This window comes from Vulpes vulpes, chromosome 5, assembly GCF_048418805.1.
Source record: "Vulpes vulpes isolate BD-2025 chromosome 5, VulVul3, whole genome shotgun sequence".
NCBI lineage: Eukaryota > Metazoa > Chordata > Mammalia > Carnivora > Canidae > Vulpes > Vulpes vulpes.
In genome coordinates, this window is record NC_132784.1 from 74,361,072 (window position 1) to 74,381,159 (window position 20,088).

Here is a 20,088-nt window from a genome sequence, read left to right on the forward strand (position 1 = left end):
AGAAAGTGCTTGATAAACGGATAAAAGGAGGAATCATAATCCTCTAGTTCCTCTTGAGAAGAAAGTGTTCCATTTTGGCATTAAGGACCTCTCAAGCACAAAAAGAGAAAATTTTAACACATGAAATTGAAGTGCAGAGTGCAGACTCCTTAGGGGGTTGGGACAATTTGAAAGGAATCAACTGGTAAGAGGAGCCATGATGGGACCTAGATTTACAACACCATGCCCAAACTCTCCATCATGACATGGCCATGTTGGTCAGGGATCACTGGTTCCACTGGTTCAACTAAAAGAGACTCCAATTTAAGGCAAATATCTTTAAAAGCTAAAAATGTACCCACCTCGGCTCAGGCCATCAGGTCCCCGTAATATCCGGCATTCTTCAATCTGTCCAAATGAAGAGAACATGACTCGGATGTCATTTTCAGTGCACTTCTTGGAAATCATACCAATAAACAGCTTCCTGTCTTCCACTGCTAAGAGAGTAAAACACAAAAGGCTTGAACATTATTACTACAAGAGGTGGTGTATAGACTCTGGAGTCAGACTGTCTATATTTGAATCCTGGCACTATGCCTTTTATACTGTATTGCTTGGATTCTAAGATAAACATTTTTTCATCATTTATTTTAGCACTTTCTTTTATAATCAATTGTACCTTAAAATCAAAACTGGAAGCATTTAGATAAAATACTGTAGTTTTGTGATCTTGGGGAAGTTATTTAATCATTCCATGACTGTCACTTATGATGAAAAAGGGTAACTGTGTTTACCTCAGGGTAGCTTTAGGTATTAAATGCAAAGCACTGAGAAGCTTGCCTAGCACTTGGTGATGTTTGCTCTTACTAGTAATACTACTGTACCAAAGGAAAAGTTTTCAAGCTTAACTGACAGGACAAGAGAAACACAACATATCTTTCAGTGAGTGTGACTGTCACTTTCCTTTTCTGATTCTTCATCTTTTTTTTTTATTAAAAGATTCTATTTATTTGAGAGAGAGAGAGAGAGAGAGAGAGAGTAAGAGAGCATGAGCAGGGGGAGTGGCAGAGGGAGAGGGAGATGCAGGGTCCCCACTGAGCAGGAGCCTGACATAGGGCTCGATCCCAGGACCGAGTTCATGAAGTTCATGAACTGAGCCAAAAGCAGACACTCAGGATCCCTGGGTGGCGCAACGGTTTGGCGCCTGCCTTTGGCCCAGGGCGCGATCCTGGAGACCCGGGATCCAATCCCACATCGGGCTCCCGGTGCATGGAGCCTGCTTCTCCCTCTGCCTGTGTCTCTGCCTCTCTCTCTCTCTCTCTCAATCTCTCTATCATAAATAAATAAAAATTAAAAAAAAAAAAAATTCTTTCTCTCCTTCTTTAAAGAAAAAAAAAAAAAAAAAAAAAAGCAGACACTCAACCAACCCAGCCACCGAGCCGCCCTCTGATTATTCTCTTGAAGATTAAGTTCTCCTTCCCAACTTGTCCATCTCCCCACCCCCATTACTGTCCATAAGAAATTATATTGATCAGGCAGCCCGGGTGGCTCAGCGGTTTAGCGCTGCCTTCAGCCCAGGGTGAGATCCTGGAGATCCAGGATCTAGTTCCACATCGGGCTCCCTGCATGGAGCCTCTTCTCCCTCTGCCTGTGTTTCTCTCTGTGTGTCTCTCATGAATAAATAAATAAAATCTTAAAAAAAAAAAAAAAAAAAAAAGATATTCCAGTTTATTCTAAAATGTTCTTATACTGTTTAACTATCAACTCTATTTATCTCATTATTCACCATATTTATTTTAAAGAAAAAAAAAACAATTTAGATGACAGATTACTTAGTGCACTGGAGTACTATCTTCTATCAAACTTAAAATGGATTATACCTGAAACCATAAAACCTAAAACCATAAAAGACCCCAAACCACAGAACTCCTAGAAGAAAACACAGGTAGTAAAGCTCCTTAATCCTTAACATGGATCTTAGAGAAGAAGTTTTTGGATATGACTCCAAAAACAAAGACAACAAAAAAGCTTCTACACTCTCTCAAATGAATAAATAAAATATATTAAAGGGGTGGGGGGTGCCTGGGTGACTCAGTCAGTTGAGCGTCTGTCTTTGGCTCAGGTTGTGATCCTGGGATCCGGGAATCGAGTCCCATGTCAGGCTCCCTACAGATGTGCTCTCTCCCAAATGAATGAATAAATAAAATCTGGGATCCCTGGGTGGTACAGCGGTTTGGCGCCTGCCTTTGGCCCAGGGCGCGATCCTGGAGACCCAGGATCGAATCCCACATCGGGCTCCCAGTGCATGGAGTCTGCTTCTCCGTCTGCCTCTCTCTATCATAAATAAATAAAAATTTAAAATAAATAAATAAATAAATAAATAAATAAATAAATAAATAAAATCTATTAAAAAAAAAAAAAGCTTCTACAGAGCCAAGAAGCCCTCAACAAAATGCAAAGGCAACTTACTGAATTGAAGAAAACATCTGCAAATCATCTATCTGATAAAGGGTTAATATCTAAGATATATATATGAAAAAACTCGTACAACTCAATAGCTAGCAAACAAAACAAAACATCTAGTTAAAAAATGAGGAGAGAATCTGAACAGATATTTTTCCAAAGACATAGAGATGGCCATCAGATATATGAAAAGATGCTCAACATCACTAATTATCAAGGAAATACAAATCAAAACCAGAATGAGTAACACCTCACACCTGTTAGAACGGCTATAATCAAAAAGACAAGAAATAACAAGAGTTAGTGAGAATGTGAAGAAGAGAGCCCTTGTGCACCACTGGTGGGAATATAAACTGGTTGCAGCCACTGTAAAAAAAATAATATGGAGGTTCCTCAAAAAATTAAAGAGAGAGCTACCATATGATCCCACAATTCCACTTCTGTGTATTTATCTGAAGAAAATGAAAACACTAACTCAAAAAGCTGCCCCCCGCCCCCGCCCTTGCCCCAGAGCACCTGGCTGGCTGAGTCAATGGAGTGTGCAACTCTTGACCTTGGGGTTGTGAGTCTGAGTCCCACACTGGGTGTAGAGATTACTTTAAAATCTTGAAAAAAAAAGAAAAAACTGCATACCCATATGTGCTACAGCATTATTTTCTCTTTATTTTTTCTTTTTTAAAATGTTTTACCACATATGTTTTTTCTTTCTTTCTTTCTTTTTTTTTTTAAGATTTTATTTTATTTATTTATTCATGAGAGACACAGAGGGGGGCAGGGGACAGAGGCACAGGCAGAGGGAGAAGCAGGTTCCATGCAAGGAGCCCAATGTGGATCTCGATCCTGGGACTCTAGGATCATGCTCTGAACTGAAGACAGACGCTCAACTGCTGAGCCACCCAGGTGTCCCTGCAGCATTATTTTCAATACCAAGATATGGAAACAACCTAAGTGTCCATCAACAGATAACTGGATAAAGAAAATGTGGAGTACACACATACACACACCCTGGATATTATTCAGCCATAAGAAAGAATGGAGGGCATTATGCTAAGTGAAATAAGTTAAGACAAAGATACTCTATGATCTCACTTATATGTAAAATCTTAAAAACAAACAAAAAAGGATGCCTGGGTGGCTCAGTGGTTGAGCATCTGCCTTGGGCTTAGGGTGTGGTCCTGGGGTCCCGGGATGGAGTCCCACATCCAGCTCCCTGCATGGAGCCTACTTCTCCCTCTGCCTATGTCTCTGCCTCTCTCTCTCTGTCTCTCATGAATAAATAAATAAAATCTTAAAAAACAGGGCAGCCCCGGTGGCACAGCGGTTTAGTGCCGCCTGCAGCCTGGGGTGTGATCCTGGGGACCCGGGATCGAGTCCCACATCGGGCTTCCTGCGTGGAGCTTGCTTCTCCCTCTGCCTGTGTCTCTGCCTCTCTCTCTCTGGGCCTCTCATGAATAAATAAATAAAATCTTAAAAAAAGGAAAATCTTAAAAAACAACAACAAAAATAACACCCCAGATTCACAAATACACAGAACAGGATTGGTGGTTGCCAAGGGTTGGACATATGGGAGTGGGTAAAAAGGCTGAAAAGAAAAAGACCAAAAGGTACAAACTTCCCATTAGAAAATAATTTAGTGTGGTAACTTTATTTATTTATTTTTTAATTTTTACTTATTTATGATAGTCACAGAGAGAGAGAGAGAGAGAGAGAGAGAGAGAGAGGGGCAGAGACATAGGCAGAGGGAGAAGCAGGCTCCATGCACCGGGAGCCTGACGTGGGATTCGATCCCGGGTCTCCAGGATCGCGCCCTGGGCCAAAGGCAGGCGCCAAACCGCTGCGCCACCCAGGGATCCCTAGCGTGGTAACTTTAGTTAATAGTACTATACTGCATATTTGAAAGTTGCCTAGAAAGCAGATCTTAAAAATTCTCATCAAAAGAATAACATTTTTGGAATGTTCACAGATAGTAACTCACTTATCATGGGTGATCATTTCAAATACATACAAGTACTGAATAGTTATACTGCACACCAGAAACAAATTTAATGTTTTATGTTCCTTAGGTGTCAATTAAAAAAACAAAAAACAATTGCTTAAAGCAAATACAATCCAGATGCCAACGGAACGAACAGTAAAGTAGAAGAAATCTTATAAGGGGAGGGGGCTTAACACCATTGCTTACCATTGTTTTTCTCACTGTCAGCAGGTTTCATCTGTATAGGATGATGCATCTAAAAAGGAAAACACACAAATATCACTGTACACATTGAGAGCATTCAGAAATATGAGGACTCTAAAGGCAAGTATCAAAACTAGAGCCTTAAGAGTTTTCTCTGACCTCACATCTGCCTCACAATCATTTCTTCCCAAAACATCAGACAGAATGTGAATCAAGAAGTCAAATTTCTGTTGGCTAAGAGAAAACTAAACGACTTTCAGCCTATCTTCTTTTAAATGTTCCCTTCATGTCTTCCTTTATATCAATCTCTGTGGCAGTCACCTTGTTCCCAAAATGGTTTTCAGTGTGTGCCTGACATGTATAAGTATGTTCCATATGTCAAAACCACCACAGTTCCACTTATTAGTAGGAGCTTTCTTACCCCTGGGAGGACCTTCATGTTGTGAAGAGCATTCTGAGCTTCTAATGCAGCTTTGCGGGTGTAAAATGTAACAAAACAGCACCCTGCAATAAACAAAATTTCACCAAATCAAACCAGTCCTTTGGAAGCAGATAATTCCTACAGCACTGCCTCCACCACGGACATACTGCAACTTCAAAGAGAAGGCTGGGTTTATTAAAATTAGCACACACCCCCACTCCAAAGGAGAGAGAGAAAGAGAGGGGGAGAGTGAGGCAAAAAAAACCCCGTTACTTTCTACACATTTTCCTTATTGTTATAGTCTCTGAATTCTACTAAAATTCCTTAGCTGCTCCTCTAACTTCTCTGGGAAAGATAACTTCCCTTACAAATGTCACAGTACCATGCCATTCAAGTCACCCTACTTGGAGCACCAGGTAGTGTGCTCGGCAAGACTCTCAGGAACAGAAAAAGAAACAGGGGCCCAGCACTCTTGCGGCTTATAGTCTACCAGGAACTAACTCATTCTTTCTCAGAATAAATCATTCCTTACATTGTAGTCAATTTCTACCATATGCCTCAAACATAATGACCACTTATTAAATTATAAAATGACTAAAGAGCAAGAAGCTCTTAATATCTTTTTTTTGGACTTTTGGTTCTCATCAAATATAATTAAGCTTCTAACAACACATGGCCCTGAGGAGATCTGCAGATTTTGTGCTTTTATCTTTATTAGGGATGTGAGGGGAGAAGTGTGTCTTATAAATATGGGCTTCTAGCCCTATGAGATACAATATTGATTCCTTTCAAAATCACTCTGCAATTAAGATTTTAGATTACTGCATGTTATACTGCCAGTCATTTTCAGAAACTATAATGCTTTACATTTTAGGTTAACTATGCTACAAAAAGAAAATACTTTCTCTGCTTCTAGACCCTCTGTTATTAAGCTGGCTTCAAACATAACAATCCGGGCAGCCCTGGTGGCGCAGCGGTTTAGCGCCGCCTGCAGCCCAGGGTCTGATCCTGGAGACCCGGGATCGACTCCCACGTCGGGCTCCCTGTGTGGAGCCTGCTTCTCCCTCTGCCTCTCTCTCGTTTGCTCTGTGTCTCTCATGAGTAAATAAAATAATAAAATCTTAAAAAAATAAAAAATAACAATCCTTCTTGGGATGCCTGGGTGGCTCAGTGGTTAAGTGTCTGCCTTTGTCTCAGGATGTGATCCTGAAGTTCTGGGATCGAGCCCCGCCTTGGGCTTCCTGCAGGGAGCCTACTTCTCCCTCTGCCCATGTCTCTGTCTCTCATGAATAAATAAAATCTTAAAAAAAAAAATCCTGCTGTTCACATTTGCACCATAGAAAAGCTTCCACTGAAAATTATTCTGAAATCCATTATTTGGAAAAGAATATTGTATGTGCATGTACAGGGCAAAGCTGATGGCTTTTCTACCATTGCTATGAAGTTTCTACTCTGCTAGGTATTTCTGGAAGTATCTCAGCCTTTCTTCCATTCATTTTGTAGGCTACAACAAACAGGTTACCTACAAACAGGTCCCTCCTGGTTGCTAAGCCATCCTGCCAGGCCTCTGTAACATTAACAGAAAGCCATACATAGGGTGTGGACACTTTTTTTTTTTTTTAAAGATTTTGTTTATTTATTCATGAGAGACACACAGACAGAGGCAGATGCTTAACTTCTGAGCCACCCAGGCATCCCTGGACAGTCTTTTTCTTTCAGCTTACTCTAGCCAAAACACCAAAGAAAACCTTATGTGGTTAGTTTATGTCAACTTTGTCACTCAATCTCCAAGATCAAGAGACATTCACATAAAAAGAGAGAAAGACACACACACAACACACACACACACACTCATGAGTCTGTCTCTTGAATTTAGAGCTCTCGCAAAGGACCGCCTACGATCCAATTTACAAATTATCCTCATGATGTCACCTTAACTTTTTATTTTTATGCCATTTAATGTGTTTGGGCTGGAAGATAACTACTATAAAAGGACATACTTCTTCCCTTGGAATGTAACCAGAGGAGCATTCTGGCAAGTACATGACAGAAATTACCTATAAAATCCAAAGCCCTTACCTTTGCTCTGAGGAGGATTTTGGCTCCTATCCCTTAGGACATTGATTTCATAGACAGCACCATACTGTTCAAAGAGTTCCCTCAAATCCTTCTCAGACCAGGTTCTCGGAACCTGGCCCACAAACATCTTGATAGCATCAAGATCTGGTTGGTCTGGGTGGTCCAGGGTGCCGTTCATTTTCTTTGAGCTGCATGAAACAAAATATAGTTTCCATTATGTATTCACAGTACTCTCCAAAGGGAGGTGTTTTTCTTTTTTTTCCTTTAAAGATCTCAACTACTTCCTGAAAAAGTAGGGGGAAAGAATTCTACTTCTTTTCACTACTGCCATTCAATATACCAGAGTTCCCTGGTCCTCCCCTTCACCATGGCCATGCCTTCCATTAGATCCCAAAATGAAGTCACAATTCTGATTAGGACATTCTGGGTTTTAACTAAGGAACCAAGTATCACTCATTCCTTATCTACCATGTACATTTTCAGAAGAACTTAAGAGGTAAAGTTCCTGAAGTTTTCAGTTTTGAAGCACAGTTAACAAAACTTTTAAAAAACGTACACAAAAATCACAAAGGACTACTGATTATGAGTAAGACTCAAAACTCCCTCTGTATACAATGACAGGTGAAAAGTTTTCTTTTAGTAGATGTTAAAACAGAAGCACTTGATCTCCAAGGCCTGAGCTAAGAAATGAGTTAATGTCAGCCTGGGGCTCCTGGCTGGTTCAGTCATCAGTAGAGCATGTGACAATCTCAGGGTTGTTGAGTCTGAATCCCACTTTGGGGCAGGGGCTGGGGGAAGTGTAGCGGGGAGAGGGAGAAAGTTGGCTTTTGAATGTTGATGTCTCAGGCCTAGTCCCCATGCTCTTGAGTTTTGCCTCTCCCAGACTGAAACAAAGCTTTGCCTTTTAAACAGTCACAGTCCTATCACATCAAACTTGTAATGCTCCTACTTAATACCTTCTTTTTTATCCCCTCCGCACCAACAAGAACCTAAGAGGATTCATTCCTGGACTACAAATGTTTCCACTAAGAAAGAATCAAAGTCCTTTTCCTACCACTGCCTAAGATCTTGCTCAACCATTAACAACTTAAATTCCAAATTGCTAGCATGGTTAATTAACCACTTCATCATATTCAAATTTGCCGTGTCCTAATATCAACCCTAAGGAAAATGCTAGTTTTCTTTAAAGGAAAAATAATAGTTTTTCCATCACTGCTATCTTCTCAACAATATCTGAAGATCCCTGAGAATGCTGGATCTATGGCAGGTAGCTCAATCTCTGTATTTTAACTCCTAAATTTATTTTCTTTAAAGATTTGATTGAGAGAGAGCGAGAGTGCGTACGCGTGCATGCGTGCGAGCACCACACACAAGAGCACGAGGAGGGGCAGAGGGAGTCGGGAGACTCCTGAGCAGACATCCCAGTGAGCATGGTTTCCACGACTCTGAGATCCCAACCTAAGCTGAAATCAAGAGTCAGATGCTTAACGGACTGAGCCATGCAGGCACCCTGTTAATTCCTAAATTTCTTATAACTGAACCCCACCGGAGCTATTTACACATTACCTTTCCTGAATCTCACACTAAATATCAAAGGTGTAAGACAAATGGCATATATAGACTGACTCTTGTCACAATGTCTGTGAAGGTTTCCCATACTCCTTCAGGTTAATTCGATCAGTTCCGTCAGGACTTAAACTGTACTAAATTTCCACCTTCATTACAGTATTTATCACTGTTTAGCATAATCTGGCTGTATCTACCTCTCCCAACCAGACTGACAGTTCCTTGAAGGCAGAAGCTGTTTTATTTGCTATTCATTCTTACAGCCACACCTAGTACAGCAGCTGGTTTAAAGAAATATTCAGATGTGGGATGGGAGCAATTTCTTGTTCTCAACAATTCTCCCTTTAGTTTAAGCAACTAATCCTGATAAAAATGAACATTGTGCACAAAGAGAGCTCACACATTAAAGAGCAGCTAGGATCTCCTGTGATTATTTGATTCTCAGAAGATCAATATCCTTTTTTTGCCCAAGTGTTTTGAAATGCATTGTTTTATTGGCTTCCTTTACTAATTCAAACCATTTGTGGCAAGTTTGTAAAAATATACTGTAGTTGCTTGTAGAAGCTTAATCCCAGTGTTCTAACAGAAATCATGCTACTATGATTTTAAAAAAAAGCTCTGTAACTAATGAAACAATGGTTGTCGGTCCCTACAACTTGCCATCAACAGGCTTAATTATTAGCTTTAATATTATTTTATTAAAATGCTGCTAGTCTTTAATCATGTTGATATTCCAGGGAGGGTTAACAGAGAACCCAAATGGTGTTCAGAATATGTTTTGATGATAAGGATGCTGACACTATTTTTGAGAAGAGGCAGGAGTTTATTAATTCATAATTATACTAGCAACAACAGCTCTCAGTCTAGCCTTTCTGTCTGCATTTGTGTGTCATTTCCAAATTTTCTACATCACAGTTTAGTGCAAAAGTATAAGCATAGTCAATATATATATATGTGATTTAGAGTTTATCTAAACGTGCAGTGGAGACTCGGCAATCTAGACAAATGCCCTCCCTTTCTCTCTTTACAAATCTGTCTCCATTTCTTCGTGTCCACCCACTCTACAAACCATCCTTTCCCCCAGTGTATACCAATTCACTAGCCGGAAGAATCCCCTAGACCAGTGCTATTCAATGCTAAGGACCAGGGAAAATCTTCAAACTTAACCCTTTTGAAACTTTTATAATAACTAGACTAAGTAATTATCAGGCCAGGTTGAAGATGCTGTGGACATCATGTAGCTGGAGTTTTGCATTGACTTATTTCTTCCTCTAATAAATACTGGGCACGGCACTTACTTATACAGGCCAGATGCTGTGTGAAATGTAGTATATGTTGGTGAATAAGGAAAATGTGGGTATCAACTGTTATTGTGTTGGAAGAGAATGTTCTTCTAACCTTCCACATAGAAGGTTCTTCTAACCTTCCACACATACTTCCAGCATGCGTGTTGTCCTTAGTTAAAAGTTACCACTGCACAAAAAGTCACATGGAGACGAGACTCTTAGTGTGATATGGCAAGGACCCACATCATCCATGTATGGCATTTACTCTACATATCACCAAAAACACTCTCAAATGTGTGCCTTACCTCCCCATTGATGGAGAACCCCTCAGAGTCAGTGATCATAAATTTCTGATATTATAACTACTCAAGACCAGTGAATTCAGCAGCCCCCTGGAGAAGTACCTTTACTGTCCCTTGTCATTCCTAAGAGGCAAATCTATGGAAATTCTTACCCTCTGTGAAAGTACTGACCAGAGAGTAGGATGGAAGAGGGGAAAAGCAGGGCCTGTAGCAGTGAGGGAAGAAGAGAGATGAGGAGGGAGCAAGTGTTTTAGGGGAGAGGTATAGCACCAATTCATCTCTTTTTGTGTTTCTGCTTCTAGCAGAATCATTAAGAATGAGAAGTTATGAAAAATCAGGACCAGAGGCTGCCTTGTCCACCATGATTCTTGATGGAACATGGCATAGGAAAATAATAAACAATTTGGAAGCCAAACGGCAGAGAGAGAGAAAACAAAGAGCTCTATATTGAAAGCACACTTCTGTTCAGAATTCTTGAACCCTCCTTTCTCTTTTTCCTATCTCTCTCAAAACTTCCTGGCCCCAGGCCCAGCTCAGGGAGGCAGTCGATGTTCTGTCCCTCTTTCCTATCCCCTGACCCCCAGCTAACTAGACTATGGCGTGGATCTTAATCTAGCAACTGATCTACTGACTAGCCAGAAAGCTGACTTATGCCTAAAACAGAAAGGCAGGCTTGGCTTGTTCCTTAGAGATGCACTGAGCAAGACAATAGCCACTGGCCACATGCGGCTACTGCACAGGACAGGAGAGATACAGAACATTTTTATCATCATAGAAACTTCTATGGCACAGAATACTGCTCTAAAGAATCTGGAACTGGCTAAGAGAAATAGGCAGTGGTGAAGTCAGAAGTGGGAAAGTTTCATCTAGAGATAGCATAAGTTAACAAGATAAAAGGGCAGTGGCAAGAAGTAACGGAGGTCAGGCTATGACACAGATGAAGGCTAAAAACATGATACCAAGTGAAAGAAGACAACTGCCAAAGGCTACACATTGTGTGACTTCATTTATGTGAAATTTCCAGAACAGACCAATCTATAACAGATGCGTAGGAATAGGAACTGGGGGTAGGGAGAGGACTGCTACGAGGTATAGAATTTTTTCTTGGAGGTGATAAAAGTGTTCTGGAATAAGACAGTGGTGACAAGCTGCACAACTTTGTGGATATAGTAAAAGTCACTGAGTTGTGCACTTTTAAAAGGGTATATTTTGTGTTGTGTGAATTATATCTTAATTTGAGAGAGACAGAGACAGAGAGAGGAGTGAGAGACCAGGCTGGCAGGGCAGTGGCAAGCCAAAGCCATGCTGTCCCCACAGTTATGAGGTGGATGAAAAGTAGAAGTAGCAGCACATGCAGAGAGAGCAGAACATGTGTCCTGGGTCAGAAATGTGGCAGTTTCCACACCTTCCAGCTGTGGAGTTCCTTATTAGTCTGGTCCATGTGCATGTACCCTCACAAGAAAACCCTTTAATATACGCTAGCTCGTGTGAATAAATACTAACTTCATGTCTGTTTAAAAAAACATTTCCTAGAGAGCCTGTGTGGCTCAATAGTTGAGCGTCTGCCTTTGGCTCAAGGCATAGTCATGCAGTCCCGGGACCGAGTCCCACATGGGGATCCCCTCGAGGAGCCTGCCTCTCTACCTGCCTGTGTCTCTGTCTCTATCTCTCTCTCTCATGAATACATAAATAAAACCTTAAAAAAATTTTTCCTTGGAAAGGGGGGGAACAAAATGGGTAGAAGGGATTAAAAAGTAGAAGTATAAATTCCTAGTTATAAAATAAGTAAGTCATGGGGATGTGATAAATAAAATAAAACTATTAACTCTGCAAGGTGATAAACAGTAATGTTTATTACTGTCATGACCATTTCACAACATCCACAAATGTCAAATCACTGTGTTCCACAACTGAAACTAATATAGTATATTTCAATTATACCTCAATAAATTTTTAAAAATCATTTCCGAAACCTTTCATTACTCATTTTTTTCACTCACTTCTTCTCACTACCTGTTGACCTCCATTTATTTGTTCATTATATAAATAGAAAAATTTCAGATGCCTACCAATCCTTCTAACTCCTCAAGAGGCATAAACATTTGCTGCCTCCCAATCTCCAGCCAGCCACCCACCCCTATCAGGTCCCTCTCTGTGCTATGGAAACTGGCACAGAAGAACATGAGAATAAAAAGGACCCAGAAACACCGGCCTGAATTACGTACCAGCTGTTCTCTAGTGCAAACAAGACAAAATGCATGTATGCTGGAAGGAAGAATTTCCATTTGGATACAGGGAAATCTTCCTGTTAGTCGGAGTGTTTGGTACTAGAAAAAGCTAGTGATAATGGTTTTGGTTTTTTTTTTTTTTTGATAATGGTTTTTAAATCACCTTTCAACAACTGAACAGGCTAACTATCTGCTTGTGAAGGTTTTCAGCCTTCTTCCCTGAGGAAGGGAGATAATGTCTAGAGACTTTATTTCAGTGACCACCTTTAATTAAAAACAAAACAAAACAAAACAAAACTCACAGGGCTTAACATTCATTCACCTGTATTTCCCAAGTTCCTACTATGTGCAAGATACTATACACTATAGGGGGCTATAAAAAGGAACTGAGCAATACCTGCCCTGAAGGCAATGACATGGAACAATTGGAAAGACACAATTATAATGTCCTATAAATATTTACACAGATATCTAAAAGTTCTGTGAAAGAAAGCAGCTAGGATAGTGGGGGTGGTTTTGGGATTTTTTGGGGAGGAGGAGGGTGGGGATTTAAGCTGGATGGACAAAGGGGCTGGAAACAGTGCTGTACAGCATGGAGTGACGAGGACATGGTAAAAACTCCGAAAAAAGAGATGAGAGCATTAGAAAGGTAGAAAGGGACTTGAGAAAGGGGAGAGTACACAAACATTTTAAAAGATTAGAAAAAGGAGAGAAAACATTAGAAAATCAATGAGAATAAACACTGGAAAGACCCAATAAAAGGGCTTTTCATGTGATACTGACAGGGTTGGGCTTTATTCCAATCTTTAAACAAGGAAGTGATCAGATTTGTCTTTTAAAAGACACCTGACAATATAGAGGATGAAATAAAATGGGAAAATATGGAGACTTCTGCACAAACTAGCTCCTAAGATTAGTGCCCAGTTTCAAGCAATGCTGAAAATTTTGGGGGCAGGACCCACTAGGGAGATCCCTTGATGAAAAAGATGAGGAAAAAGAAGTTACTGATCACTCCTGGGTTCTAGTATAGACAATCTGGAAACGTGATTCTGCATAGGAAGCTTAGGGGACACTTGAGGGATAAATACATAGATCTGAGAATAGAGAAGTACATCTGTACCCCCTTAAGCCAAAGGAAAGCCTAGAGAAAAGGTCCTGAGCTACAACTCCTGGACAACATCCATCTCCTAGGGCACCAGAATCAAGGACACTGTTAAAAAATAAGGATAGGAACTACAGCTCAGGTCCTCCAACCTTTCCACACCACCACCAGCCATTCTTCTCTGTTGTAAAGAAATTTTGAAATAAATACATTGCTAGATCACATTCCCAGGCAAAATCACTTGAGAGAGAAAACCATTGACGTCAAGTTTCCTGCTAAAGAGTAGGAGTTAAAAGAAGGGCTGAGAATCCAATAAAAAAGTGGCAAACACACGATTCTCAAGAACTTTCTTCTTCCCAACTATGGTATTTTGGCATACAGTAGCCACGGGAATGGGCCCAAGGACTTGAAATGAGAGGAGCTGTTGGCTACCTGGCTCAATGACACTTGAGGCAGCCTGGTCTAAGGGGCAAAAATAAAAAGAAGGTATCATTAAACTTGATTTTAGGTCCAAGGCTGACATCAACTGTCCTCGGGCAAGTCAATAATAGCCTCTCTCAACTGGGTTCCTCGTCTGTAAAACAGGGGCAACAGCCAGTGCCCAATTAACTTCCCGAAGCTTTTGTAGGATGGCGGACTAAAACAAATGCAAACGCACTTGAGGGGGAAAATGATGCAATGCTGTCCTCCTCCGTCACCTCTAACCGAATGTGCTGCAGTCAGTCCACTAGCTCTAGGACTTTAGTGTGCATTAATGAAAACTACATGAGATATTGCTAAAATACAGATTCTGGGGCCCAGTTCTAAGCATAAGAATACCTAGGCATGGGTCCAGGGATCAGCATTTTTACATTCCAGGTAACTTTCATGCAGTGATCTGTGATCCAGATTTCACAGGATACTGAATTAGTCTAACCTTGTAAAAGATGACAAATCAGGTTGAGGAAAAATGCTGTATCTAAGGACTGAACAAAGGCAGTCCTTTGGCAAAGCATAGAGAGAAACTGTTACAATGAAAGATAATCTGAGCCACAAAGTTCTATTTCTAAGGAGACATATCTGGCACATGGGAGTATTTCTATTATGTATTAAGTCTTTATGATGGCCTTCACTGTGATTTCACCTGTTAGCTACAGCTAAAATAATATTTTAGCAGTAAAAAACTCACATATAAAGACACATCTAAATTACCATTATTTTAGACACTATAGAGAAGGCATAGCATCCACTTCAAATGAGCAAGCCAGCTAACTTTGAGGGCCCCCAAACTATTCCACAGAACTGTTCAGAATCTGCTATTATCCACACCTGTTACACATAATCCCAGGGTAAAATGGTTTCCAATGGAGGCCTAATCTCAAGGACTTTTCCTACCACCTGTTATCTAGGGACTCTTCTACCATTTAATATTCTTGGCTTTGAATAACCTAAGGCTCATCTGCTTGAGGTTTAAAGATACTTTGAAGCCTGGTTAAAGTAACTGAAGTCAGGAGTTAGAAATGTGTTCTTCTCCACCAAATACAGAATTCAGGTTCCCCAGAGCTATAGCTTAGGGCCAAGTTAGCGACCTAGCTATGTACAATGGCAGTATCACTTCCTGAACAGTACTGCACACTGATTAGATTTCTCATTTTCATGTTGAAAATCTGGGCAAACTGCCAATCAAAATTGATCCAGTTTTACTTTTGGGGGGGGGGGGGAAGGGGGCTTCATCTAACATCACTGAAATCAGGTATTCTGTGGCATTTTCAATTAGACTAGGAAAAATCAGGGCCTGGGGTTATAGTTTAGATGCCAATACAGCATCCTGCATACATTACTAAATACACTCTAGCAACCAGTCTCCTCTGTGATAGGAGTCTAAGAATTTGGTATAAATAAATAACTTCCCAAAAGATTGTTTGAAATGGCAAACCCAATGCAAAGCAGTAAAGCTAAGGTTAAAAAAATAAATAAAAATAAAAAACCTTGGAATCTATCATATGGGAAAACACTACAAGTTGAAGGAATGCAGCACACTTGAGTTGATGTTGCTGCTCATGTATCAAATGCACCCTTCTGTAGAGAACTTAGTTACAGCCCCAAGGAAATCAACAGTAATGAGACAGAATCAAACTACAATAAAAAATATTAATAGTGTGGACTCTTGCTTCCTCACCCAATTTTTTTCTTCCCTCTTTCAGGGAAAGCAACCAGTTTCATCAAATAACAAGGAAAACAGCCCAGTTCCTCTGCTTATGATAAAAATTAGACAACAAAAATACTTACACAGGACTGGAATTCAAAGAGCAATGATCCACCATCATTTCTGGAAGGAAATCCAACTTAAACGCAGCCATCACCTCACTCTCCCCTTCAGAAGCCAATGATATTAACTTGCTGCACTTGTCTGATCCACAAATACACACAGCTTTAGCTTCCTGGGCCCCACAAAAAACACAAAGTGGAAACAGGAGCTCAGGGAAACCAGCAATAAGTGCCACAGAAACAGGCAGGACTGGGGAGGGGAAAGGGAGTACTGGATTAAAAGGGGGATGTGAGCATGTGAAGGGAGGCTCAGCCCAGCACACAATGAAAGTGCTGATGCGCCAGGGCTGGGTTTGTGTGATTTTCCCTGGCGAAGCAGTACTAAGTGCACTGTCAGATAAATAGAGTGTCAGATCCATGAAGATAGCAGTGGCTAACAGAGCAGAAGAAACACAAACTTGTTTCACATCCTCCAAACTCCTTTCTGCAAATCAGGTTCTGAGGGGCCCCAAAGCCTTAAACTACCTGAGGGGAAAAAAAAAAAAAAAACAACCCCCCCCCCAAAACCAAACCCAAAAAATAAAAACAGAGCGGGGGGTGGGGGGTGGGGTGGTGGAAAAGCTCACCTCATGTGGTCTGAAAATATTTCTGGAAAGGAAAATTGTGTTGTTGTCCTTGGTTTAAACTTCAGTTTCCATGTGCCAAAGACAGCAATGAACATGGTGCTGGGTCCAAACTGACCTCAGCATAGTCACACAGGAGTGGTTCACACCAGCAGAAGCAGGCCAGAGGAAAGCTGACTAAAGAAGGGGTCACCAAAAACCTAATTGCTCACAGACTTCTACCTGCACTGGACCAATCTCAACTTCTTGGTGGTGTGCTGAGAGCAAAGTGTGCTCCCTAAAGTTCCTCATCAGAGTGAAGGACTTTTTAAAAATTCCTGCTTCATTAGGTGGGACAGGCAAAACTTTACTCTGAATCTTATTTACCAGAAAATTTAAAAAGCAAAAATAAAAATGGAATAGTAATATTCTGCCTTCTCATGAAGTACTAGGAAATAATGTCTTTTCTGTTGTTTGACCTTTCTAGAAAAACAAACAAAAACAACCAGGGTGATGATAATGACAAAGAAGCGGGGCCCACTACACTCAAACATGTAAGGGAAGAAGAGAGGAATGTAAAGTAAGTCTCTTCATTCTCTGTCTTCCTTTAAACTGATGCTAAAACCAAGATTAATGAATGCCACATAAAAATTCTATTATGGGTGAGCAGTAGAAATGGATATACTTAGCAGTCAAGGCAGATGTGGTGCTCCCATTCTCAATTTAGCTTCCCATCCTCCAAACAACAAATGGTGGCATTTCAATATTTAGGCAGTGACTCTAAAACTCTATCTCTGAAGGCTCCCAAACTGCGCAGGCCTTCTTTCCATTTTTATCATTAGGATTGCCTTACCTCAAAGATTTCACTTCACTCAAGCTCAGTTCTCAACACAGGGAATTTTGAAAAAAGGAAGTTATGTTCAGCCTGTAAAGAGGTAAACAAATGAACTCCTAAACGTATAGCGTTACTTAAAAAGGACGTTACTTAAAAATAATGAAAGGCAACATGTCATTGCATAGGCCTAAGTGTTGCAGCCTGGCTAACAATGCCTGACCCCTGGTCTGCATCTGACCATGGAGGGTAGAAACTGTCTTCTGTCTAATATACAGGCATAACCATCCAAAAGTTAGAATTACAACAGCAGTTATCCGCTCTTCTATTCTGCCAGAGACCCTGGCTCCTTGGATCTACTACTTTAGAGACAGAAGTGGGAGAAGTGGCAGGGGGGTGGGGAGTGAAGCCAGGCTGCGGTGAGAAGAGACTGCAACTGGCACACAGCACACAGTTCACCAAGTGCTGACTCCCAGATAGGCAGAAGACAGTAACCCTAGCTGGGACTGGTTAAGTTACTGGTTAGGTTTGTCCTAGTTTCTTCATGTACACTGGAGCTGGTCACATGCCTCTTCCTATAGAAAGCTATCAGGACCAAGGAGTAACTTTGTGAGGTTGGTTAACAACCAAGTTAGTTTTTTGTTTGTTTTGTTTTTTTAGTTCAAGGGTTCCTTTAAAAAGGAATCAACAAATTTTAAGGAATCTCACTGGTTATTGTTATACTTTTACTATTCACTAGAAATATATCTAATTCATCTTCATTTTCATCAGAATCACATGCATAACAAGAGAGTATGTACTGCAGAAGACTACTGAGCAGCCAGGCACTGCTCAGCATATGAAAGGATATGTACTCCTTATAGTAATTTTTACCAAGCCAAAGGTCGAAAAGCACTCATTTTAGAGTAATGTTTTAAAATCCACTTTATAATTAGAAGACAAGACTGCTTTAAAAACTTAAAGGATGGAAATGTTATTACATGAAGGAGAGTGCTTCTCTTTAGGCAGGTCACAAGAGTCATCTCAGTATAATTAAATTCAACATGCTTGTGGGAAAAGAAAGCACAGAAATTAATCACAAGTCACAATTTTAGAAAAAAGATTAAAAAGTTAAGTGATGATAAAAACAATTATTCAAACACAAAAAAGCAGATGTTAAGGGAAAATTATAAAGTAGAATTAGCAGTTACAGAAAACTGCCCACAAGTTGTTTTTTAAATTTCTTAATCAGAAACACATTCCAGGCTTTTCCCACAAAGGATGCATTAGAAGAAGTAAAGAGATGGCAGGAAAGGTTATAACCAAGGGTCCACTGCAAGAGGTTTTAACTTTTCTTCCGTCCCTTTTTACCGTCTGTCCTCTCACTATGAATTTACTTTCATGGCTTCCTGTCTTTCCCTGATGGTCTTAGTGTTCTTTGCCTTGAATATTTTCTACTCCTTTTCTAAGGGCAACAATTTAAAAGCCCAATAATGTGAGGATAGGGATAATCAGCCTACTGTAACATTAAGAACCAAAATCATTAAAGCTGATCCGTAGATAAGGGAAACCCTCTAAAGCACAGCACACCCTGCATTTAGAACATCAGAATGGAATGAACGGTTTAAAAACTGGATTAGAAGAGAAAAATGCTAGAAATCACAGCAGCTGTTTTGTCAAAGGAGTGAATGAGCAAAGAAAAGCATAGTTGAGCAAAAAGGCCCAGGTGGCACATGCAAACATCAGGCTAGAGGTCTATCTTGACTGATACAACCAGGGAGTTCAAGTGACGGGATTTTATACTTTACCTCAATAATCTAAATATATCTTTAAGGACAAAAATGTGAAGTCTGGTTATATGAGCATAGAAGAAATTAGAGCTTACTGTCAAATTATAAAAGAGAATGCATGTCATTAAAAACCACCATCACTCTATATAAAGAAAAGTATAATAATCTAGGACAAAGTTATGACACCTCAAGATAGTTAAATGGAATGGATATCTACTCCCCACCAAGCTTCTGGCATTAGATGACAGAAGGGATGTAGAAAAGAAGTGAGCAACTGATACTACTTGAAAGTAACTAACCAGACTAACAAAATTTTAGCTTAAAACTTTTATAGGCTTGGGTGGCTCAGTGGTTGAGCATCTGCCTTTGGCTCAGGTCATGATCCCAGGGTCCTGGGATCAAGTCCCACATCAGGCTCCCTGAGAGGAGCCTGCTTCTTCTGCCTATGTCTCTGCCTCTCTCTGGGTCTCTCATGAATAAATAAAATCTTTAAAAAACAAAACAAAACAAAACAACACCTTCCTGGACTTGAATTTTACTTCAAATATTGAGTGCTTCTGGGGCACCTGGGTGGCTCAATGGGTTAAGTATCCAACTCTTAGTTTCTGCTCAGGTCATGATCTCCAGGTCGGAGGATCAGCCACAAAGGGCTCTGCACTCTGCTTGGGATTCTTTCCCTTTCCCTCCGCCCACCCCCCCACCCCCATGAGTGTTCTTTTTCTAAAATTAATAAATCTTAAACAAACACAAAAATTGAGTACTTCTAATATAATTAGTGGGGTCTCCTAAGAGCTCCCAATCCAGTACTTTGCATATGCAAAAATATACTGATCAATTTAGGTAATCATCTATTTGGCACCTCACTTTGTGGAAGCTTTTTTGCAAAAATGTGACAGTTAAGTATAATTTAAAACAAGCCAAAAATCCTCTGAGTTTCCAATAAGAGTCTAGACAATGAAAAAATTTCTGAATTGGGGGGGGGGTTTAAAGTCAAGAAAGAATTGAAATATTGTAAAGAATTTTCTATTTCGGG

At 40.3% G+C, this 20,088-nt stretch overlaps 1 protein-coding gene across 50 annotated transcripts in view; it reads right to left on the reverse strand.

Moving 5' to 3' along the window:
• CELF1 (CUGBP Elav-like family member 1) overlaps nucleotides 1-20,088 on the reverse strand; it is a 79,615-nt gene that overhangs the window by 15,972 nt on the left and 43,555 nt on the right. For 18 of the 50 annotated variants that reach the window (XM_072760395.1, XM_072760396.1, XM_072760409.1 and 15 more), the window contains 4 exons: nucleotides 7,122-7,309; nucleotides 5,043-5,125; nucleotides 4,625-4,673; nucleotides 342-476 (listed from right to left, as the gene is read on the reverse strand). In XM_072760395.1, the coding sequence (XP_072616496.1) occupies nucleotides 342-476; nucleotides 4,625-4,673; nucleotides 5,043-5,125; nucleotides 7,122-7,299 (445 nt within the window). In that variant the 5' untranslated portion in view covers nucleotides 7,300-7,309. Of the gene's footprint in view, nucleotides 1-341; nucleotides 477-4,624; nucleotides 4,674-5,042; nucleotides 5,126-7,121; nucleotides 7,310-15,873; nucleotides 16,026-17,307; nucleotides 17,380-20,088 lie in introns of all 50 variants that reach the window. The other 32 variants (XM_072760373.1, XM_072760369.1, XM_072760389.1 and 29 more) reach the window with 4 other exon arrangements.